General features: G+C 50.3%; 1 protein-coding gene across 1 annotated transcript in view; it reads right to left on the bottom strand.

Moving 5' to 3' along the window:
- cpamd8 (C3 and PZP like alpha-2-macroglobulin domain containing 8) overlaps positions 1-3509 on the bottom strand; it is a 102833-nt gene extending 99324 nt beyond the window's left edge. The window contains exon 1 of the mRNA XM_068015767.1: positions 3468-3509. Within this exon, the coding sequence (XP_067871868.1) occupies positions 3468-3509 (42 nt within the window). The remainder of the gene's footprint in view (positions 1-3467) is intronic.
- Between the last annotated feature and the right edge of the window lie 5212 nt (positions 3510-8721).

The raw sequence follows: 8721 nt of genomic DNA, 5'->3' as shown, positions 1-8721 counted from the left end.
TAGAGAGAGAGGTGGGGGGGGGGAGAGAGAGAGGTGGGGGGGGGAGAGAGAGAGGTGGGGGGGGAGAGAGAGAGGTGGGGGGGGGGAGAGAGAGAGGTGGGGGGGGGGAAGAGAGAGAGGTGGGGGGGGGAGAGAGAGAGGTGGGGGGGGGAGAGAGAGAGAGGTGGGGGGGGGAGAGAGAGAGGTGGGGGGGGGAGAGAGAGAGAGGTGGGGGAGGGGAGAGAGAGAGAGGTGGGGGGGGGAGAGAGAGAGAGGTGGGGGGGGGGAGAGAGAGAGAGGTGGGGGGGGGAGCGAGAGAGGTGGGGGGGGGGAGAGAGAGAGAGGTGGGGGGGGGAGAGAGAGAGGTGGGGGGGGAGAGAGAGGAGAGGTGGGGGGGGGGAGAGAGAGAGGTGGGGGGGGGAGAGAGAGAGAGGTGGGGGGGGAGAGAGAGAGAGGTGGGGGGGGGAGAGAGAGAGGTGGGGGGGGGAGAGAGAGAGGTGGGGGGGGGAGAGAGAGAGAGGTGGGGGGGGAGAGAGAGAGAGGTGGGGGGGGAGAGAGAGAGAGGTGGGGGGGGGAGAGAGAGAGAGGTGGGGGGGGGAAGAGAGAGAGGTGGGGGGGGGAAGAGAGAGAGGTGGGGGGGGGAGAGAGAGAGGTGGGGGGGGGAGAGAGAGAGGTGGGGGGGGAGAGAGAGAGGTGGGGGGGGGAAGAGAGAGGTGGGGGGGGGAGAGAGAGAGGTGGGGGGGGGGAAGAGAGAGAGGTGGGGGGGAGGAGGAGGTGGGGAAGAGAGAGAGGTGGGGGGGGGAAGAGAGAGAGGTGGGGGGGGAAGAGAGAGAGAGGTGGGGGGGGGGAAGAGAGAGAGGTGGGGGGGGGAAGAGAGAGAGGTGGGGGGGGGAAGAGAGAGAGGGGGGGGGGAGAGAGAGAGTGGGGGGGGGAAGAGAGAGAGGTGGGGGGGGAAGAGAGAGAGGTGGGGGGGGAGAGAGAGAGAGAGGTGGGGGGGGGGGAGAGAGAGAGGGGGGGGGGAGAGAGAGAGGGGGGGGAGAGAGAGAGGGGGGGGGAGAGAGAGAGGGGGGGGAGAGAGAGGGGGGGAGAGAGAGAGGGGGGAAGAGAGAGAGGTGGGGGGGGGGAAGAGAGAGAGGTGGGGGGGGGGAAGAGAGAGAGGTGGGGGGGGGGGGAGAGAGAGAGGTGGGGGGGGGGGAGAGAGAGGTGGGGGGGGGCGGAGAGCGAGGTGGGGGGGGGGCGAGAGCGAGGTGGGGGGGGGGGCGCGGAGAGAGAGGTGGGGGGGGGGGAGAGAGAGGTGGGGGGGGGGGGAGAGAGAGGTGGGGGGGGGGGGAGAGAGAGGTGGGGGGGGGGGATGGAGAGAGGTGGGGGGGGGGGAGAGAGAGGTGGGGGGGGTGGAGAGAGAGAGGTGGGGGGGGGAAGAGAGAGGGGGGTGGGGAGAGAGAGGGGGGGGGAGAGAGAGTGGGGGGGGGAGAAGAGGGGGGGGGGGGGATGAGAGAGAGGGGGGGGGGAGAGAGAGAGGGGGGGGGGGGAGAAGAGAGGAGGGGGGGGGGGGAGAGAGAGAGGGGGGGGGGGAAGAGAGAGAGGGGGGGGGGGGAGAGAGGGGGGGAGAGAGAGAGGGGGGGGGAGATGAGAGAGAGGGGGGGGGGGAGAGAGAGGGGGGGGGGGAGAGAGAGGGGGGGGGGGGAGAGAGAGGGGGGGTGGGGAGAGAGAGAGGGGGGGGGGAGAGAGAGAGGGGGGGGGGGGGAGAGAGGGGGGGGGGGGAGAGAGAGAGGGGGGGGGGGGGAGAGAGAGGGGGGGGGGGGGAGAGAGAGGGGGGGGGGGGGAGAGAGAGGGGGGGGGGGGGAGAGAGGGGGGGGGGGGGGAGAGAGGGGGGGGGGGGGAAGAGAGAGAAGCGCTTCTCCTGGCGTTGAGAGCGAGTCTTCTCCCCGCGGCCTGAGCGTCCTGTATATTCCGCTGTGGGGGCAGCACAGCCGGGCGCGGCTCTCACTCACCTCAGCTCTGTTCTGTTCCAGATCCGCCCGCGAATGCGCGGCTACAACAACCGAAAGACCCCGCGGCCTCTCCGCCCGACCTGCGGCCCTAGTCCCGGCCCCTCTGCCCGGCCCTGCGGCCTAGTCCCGGCCCCGTTCCCCGCGCCCTCCAGCGGCGGCCGGCATCGCCCCCTTTCCCTGATTTTTCCTGTTTTGCGCCACTTTTATTCCCCCGCCATCCAGAGTCTCTGAAAGAGACAATTCCCTCAGTTCCATTCCGCCTGAACAGGTTTTTCCTCATCTCACTTCTGCTTCTCTTACCAAATATTTTAAATCTGTGATAAAAACAAGAAATGCTGGATTCACTCAGCAGGTCTGCAGCATCTGTGGAAAGAGAAGCAGAGTTAACGTTTCGGGGTCAGTGACTCTTCTTTGAAACCCTTTAAATCTGTGCCCTCTCGTTCTTGATCCTTTCACCAGTGAGAACAGTTTCTCTCTATCTACTGTGTCCAGACCCCTCATGATTTTGAATACCTCGATCAAATCACCTCTCAGCCTTCCCTTCCCCAAGGAAAACAGTCCCAAAATCTCCAATCTATCTTCATAACTGAAATTCCTCATCCCTGGAACCATTCTCGTGAATCTTTTCTGTTCTCTCTGAAATGCCCTCAAGTCTTTTCTAAAGTGCGGTGCCCAGAACTGGACGCAAAACTCCAGCTGAGGCCGAACTAGTGTTTTATACAAGTTCAACATAACCTCCTTGCTCCTGTACTCTATGACCCTATTAATAAACATGTTTTATTAACCGCTCTCTCAACTGTCCTGCCACCTTCGATGATTTATGCACATATACACCCAGGTCCCTCTGCTCCTGCACCCACTTGTACCCTTGATTCTATATTGTCTCTCCATGTTCTTCCTACCAAAATGAATCACTTCACATTTCTCCGCATTGAACGTCATCTGCCATCTGTCTGTCCATTCCACTAACTAGTCTATGTCCTTTTGAAGTTCTACACTGTCCTCCTCACAATTCACAATGCTTCCAAGTTTCATATCATCTGCAAACTTTGAAACTGTGCCCTGTACACCGAGGTCTAGGTCATTAATATATATCAGGAAAGCAAGGGTCCCAACACTGATCCCTGGGGAACTCCACTACAAACCTTCCTACAGCCCGAAAAACATCCATTAACCACTACTCTTTGTTTCCTGTCATTCAGCTAATTGGCTCCACTCCTCCTTTTACCACCCTTTTACTATTTATATGCCTATAGAAATCTTGGTATTCCTTTAATGCTCGCTGCCAGTCTCTTTTCATGCACTCTCTTTGTTTCTCTTCTTTGCCTTTTCACTTCCCCTCTAGACCTTCTATATTCAGTCTGGTTCTCAAATAGTATTTTCTACCTGGCATCTGTCATAAGCACACTTTTTCTTCTTTATCTTATCTCTACTTCTTTTGTCATCCAGGGAGCTCTGGATTTGTTTACCCTACTTTTCCTCTTTGAGGAAATATACCTTGACTGTGCCTGAACTATCTCTTCTTTGAAGGTAGCCCATTGTTCATCTACCGGTTTTCCTGCTAGCTTTTGACTCCAATTTATTCGCCCCAGCTCCATTCTTACCCCATTGAAGTTGGCCTTCCCCCAGTTAATTCTTCTTACCCTGCATTGCTCTTTTGTCCTTTTCCATAGTCAGCCTAAACTTTATGATACAATGATCACTTTCCCCTAAATGCTCTCCTACTGATATTTGATCCACTTGGCCCACCTCATTCCCAAGAACCAGGTCTAGCAGTGCCTCCTTTCTCATTGGACTAGCAACATACTGTTGCAGAAAATTCCTCCTGAACACGCTCTAGGAACTCTTGCCCCTCACTGCCCTTTACACTACTATTATCTCAGTCTATGCTTGGATAATTAAAGTCCGCCCATTATAACTACCCTATCATTTTTGCACTTCTCTGTAATCTCCTTGCAAATTTGTTCCTCCATGTCCCTCCACTAACTGGTGGCCTATAGACAACACCGAGCAATGTAACTGCACCTTTTTTGTTCCTTAGCTCTAGCCAAATTGATTCTATCCTCGACCCCTCTGGGACATCTTTTTTCTCCAGCACTGCAATGCTCTCCTTAATCAATACTGCCACCCTTCCCCCTTCATTCCCTTTCCTATCTTTTCTGAACATCTTGTATCCAGGAATATTTAAAACCCAGTCTGCCCTTCTTTGAACCTGGTCTCTGTTATAGCCACAACATATTTCCGCATGGCAATCTGTACCTGTACCTCACCAATCTTATTAACCATACTCTGTGCATTCACATACATGCACATTAACCCTGATTCAGACTTACATACTTTCTCCATCACTCTGACCCCATATAACTCCTTTTATGTAGTGGAACATCCAAGGCTCTTCACAGGAGCGATTATCAAACAAAGTTTGACAACGTAAGAAGTTTTTAGGACAAGTGACCCAAAAGGCAGGTTTTTTACATAGGATTATACAGGATATAGAAACATTCGACCCAACCTGTTCATGCGACCATTTATGTTGCACTAGAGCCTCCTCCATGTTACCTCATCAAAATCTATCATAACCCTCTATTCCTTTCTCCCTTATGTGTTTATTCAGCTTTCTCTTAAATATATCTATACTCTTCACCTCAACCACTCCCTGTGGTAGGGAGTTCCACGTTCTCACCACTCTGAGCAAAAGTTTTTTCTGAATTCCCTGATTTCTTGGTGACTATCTTATATTGATCACTTCTCGTTATGTTCTTCCCCCCCAAGTGGGAAAATGTGAATTTGTCCATTCTGGCAGGAAGAATAAAACAGAAGTATATTATCTGCTGAGAGATTGCGGAGCTCTGAGTTGCAGAAGGATCTGAGTGTCCCAGTGCATGAATCACAAAAGGTTAGTATGCAGGTTCAGCAAGTAATTAGGAAAGCTAATAGAATGTTATTGTTTATTGCGAGGGGAATTTAATACAAAAGTAAGGAGGTTAGGCTTCAGCTATACAGGGCATTGGTGAGACCACATCTAGAGTACTGTGTACACTACTGGTCTCATTATTTGAGGAAGGATGTAGATACATTGGAAGCAATACAGTGAAGATTTACTAGACTAATACCTGGAATGGGTGGGTTGTTTTATGAGGAAAAGATTGGACAGGGTAGGCTTGTATCTGCTGAAATTTAGAAGAGTAAGAGGCGACTTGATTGAAACATATAAAATCCTGAGGGGTCTTGACAGGGTGGATGTGGAAAGGATGTTTCCTCTTGTGGGAGAATCTAGAACTAGGGGTCACTATTTAAAAATAACGGGGTGCCCCATTTAAGACAGAGATGAGAGAAATGTTTTCTCTCAGAGGATCATGAGTCTTTGGAAAGCAGAGTCTTTAAATATTTTTAAGGCAGAGGTAGATAGATTCTTGATAAGCAAGAGGGTGAAAGGTTATTGGGGTAGGCGGGAATGTGGAGTTGAGGTTACAATCAGATTAGCCATGATCTTATTGAATGGCGGAGCAGGCTCGAGGGCTGAATGGCCTACTCCTGCTCCTAATTCATATGTTCAGAACATCATCTCTGTATCCACTCTATCAAAACCTTTCATAATTTTACAGACATCTATTCGGTCACTATTCAGCTGCCTTTTTTCAAGAGAAAAGAGACCCAGCACGTCAATCCTTTCCTGATATGTATACCTATGCATTTCTGGTATCATCCTTGTAAACCTTCTCTGCCCCCTCGCTCATGCCTCTATATCCTTTCTATAATATGGCGACCAGAACTACACTCAGTGCTCTACATGTGGTCTAACCAAGGCTCAATACAGGTTTAGTATAACCTCGCTACTTTTCAATTCTATCCCTCTAGAAATAAAGCTTCGTTCTTGATTTGCTTTTTAAGAAGCATCTTAAAGGATGAAACAGAGTTAGAGAGCCAAGAGGTTTCGGGAGGGAATTCCAGAGCTTAGAGCTGAGGCAGCTGAAGGCATGGCCGCCAATGGTGGGACATTTAAATCACGGATGTGCAAGATGCAGAATTGGAGGAGCGCAGAGATCTCAGAGGGTTGTAGAGCTGGAGGAGATTACAGCGATTGGGAGGGGTTGAGTTGATTTATCAGGTCTCTGACATGTTAACCTAACCTTTTTCTTTTCTCCACAGAACTTGCCAGACCTTCTGAGTGTTTTCTCCATTTCCTGTTTTTATCCCAATGTCCAGCAGATTTTGTTTTTGGTTTTTTTGTTTTAAAACTCAAAGCTTGGCGTCACCTAGCTATTCGCCCTCATTTGCCTCACCTTCCCTCCTACTCTGCCCAGCCTTGGCAGTGTTCAGCACTGTGAGTGTCACATCTTTACTTGGTACCCCAATGAAAAACAAACTCTGACGACACCTTTTATTTAAGTTGTTTGTTCTATTCCAAATGCTGTTTTAAGTTTAAACTTGCATTGCTATCTTTAGAAAGGAATAAAGCACTAAGAGAGGGTCCCCTCTACTCTAAATCCCTCCCCAGTTGCAACTCTGTGACTGGTAAACATTTTCATACTGCAGCAAAGGGTTTGGGCAACCAACATCGATAGGGCTGTCCTCATGAACTAAGCTGTCAGTTCCATAACTCCCTGGGCTGCCCATTATAATGCTGACTGGTGACTCCAGCCAATCCTCTGTTGAATCTGCATCACTCTCACTGTAGTCACTCTGCGAAATTTCTTCTAGAAAGATATCTGGACATTCAGAGTTTTGCCAGTCCTCATTTTGTATGTCGTTTAGTTCATCCATTTCATTCTCACTGATACCCTCTGTTAGAAATTTTCTGATCTGGTAGCCACGATAGGCTGCTTGGATTATAACTGCAGCCTTTGCCTGTTTCCGGATCTGTGCTCGGGTCTGGTAGCCTTTCCAGGCAGCCTGGATCATTAGGGCTGCCTTTACTTCCTCTTGGTAGCGTTTTCGGGTCTGCAGTGACCTCTTTTGACATTCCTGGTATTGGTGTTTGAAGTGACCAGGATTGGAGCGTACCTTGTTCGAGACTATCTCAGCATTGTAAGATGTTGTTCCAAGCAGGTTCTTCCGGGATGCGGACACTATTGGTCTTGGGATATCAACAGACAAAGTCCCGTCGGTTAATGTCATTCCCAGTGAAGACACCATTCTCTGACGAAGCGATGTAGATGACTGTGAAGCCATCAGTTTGACATCTCCTGAAGTAGTTTCCTTGCGTTCTCGATCAGTGTCGCCATCCGGGAGGTCATGGAGGTAAGGCTTGCTGTAAAAGCTTCTCTGCCATTCTCCATTTGGTCTGTTGTGAGAGTTAGTGGAACTTAATTCCGGCTGACTTCTTGGGACAAAAGTTTTGTATATAAAGCCGCTACCACCATAGTCTAGACCATTGGCCTGTTGATTGTCTTTGATTGAACTGGCTGAATTCAGTCGACATGGCATTGTCGATGATGACCCATAGGCTGAGACTGGCTGCATTGTAGTTGCAATTTCAAGTTGCTTGGCTTTGTTAATGAAGTTGGAAAGAGTAGGTGGCTGTTCCTCCAGTGAGCTGGTATATTTGATCAGTTTCCTGTTCATCTCAGGGCTGGTTGATGTGGAGGACGCCATATATTCTGATTTATTGGTAATTTTGAGCAGTGATTCAGCAGGCACCTGAGAAAGGTAAGCTATGCTTTTTTTCAACAGACTTGTGCTCTCGTCCTCTTTTTCAATATTTGTACCATAGCTGTACCTGGGCCTCCTTGTATTGGGCGGCCTCTGTCCTTGATAGGTTTTCTCAGGAGATGATAACCCATCTTTAGTCTCAGAACACCTGTCTCCCTGTTTTGCATCAAACTGGGTTTCATAAACCAGCCCTTTCCCCCATCCTTCCAAACACTTTATTCCTCCCACTGTGAAACCACTTTGACCATATCCATCTGTTTCATTCACCACAGCACTCAGAGATTCCGGGTTGTTCCAAGTCTCAAGAGCATTGATAGCTGTAGTGCTTTTATCCCTTGGACTTTTTTGTGTTTTTCTTATGGGATAGTCAGGTGACAAAGAGATGTCTGCAAACCCATTCGGAATCTGCTCTACTGCAGCATCAATCTTGGAGTATGACTTGGACACACCAAGTTCAATATCTGGGCTCTGCATAATTGCCACTGGTTGAATGTTGCTCATCTCCTTCACATCTGGTTCAGTTGTCATGTGTTCCTTGGACAAACTCTTGTGCTTTATATGTTTCCTCTTGATCTCAGGGGTTTTGATGTTGGATATCACAGTGTATTCCATCTTCTGTGAAACTCGCAGGTTGGGTTCTGCAGGTGTGCTTTGACAATATTTATTAGGATCATATCTGATCTCTTCTCCTTTGTCCATGTTGGCTCTGTAGCTGTACTTTGGGCGCCGTGATGAAGGGCTGATGTAGGGATCCCCCAACTTTCACCTTCCACCAAGAGAGTTCTGTAGTTTTCAGAGACTCCGTGTCTCGACTCTGACCGTTCCAGAACCTTCTCCCCTCCTCCCTTGCTGTCTCTTTCAACCCTTGGCTGGATCTGACCACTGGAATATTTGTCATCTTGTGACCTTCCCTTTGACCCCATGTCTGTTGCTGTATCTCTAGGAGACTCGGACCTGGTCTTCATTAGTTTGCCTATTTTGTCATCCTGGACATTCAAAGCCTCTTCATCAGTAGTCTGGACCCCCTGGGTGTTCATGCCATTTACATTTTCCTCTTTTGACGTCCTTCTGGACTTCCTTTTGCCGTATTCAGTTGGAG

The sequence above is a fragment of the Heterodontus francisci genome, chromosome 36 (assembly GCF_036365525.1).
Source record: "Heterodontus francisci isolate sHetFra1 chromosome 36, sHetFra1.hap1, whole genome shotgun sequence".
NCBI classification, from domain to species: Eukaryota; Metazoa; Chordata; class Chondrichthyes; order Heterodontiformes; family Heterodontidae; genus Heterodontus; species Heterodontus francisci.
This window is presented reverse-complemented; position numbering and strand designations above follow the sequence as displayed.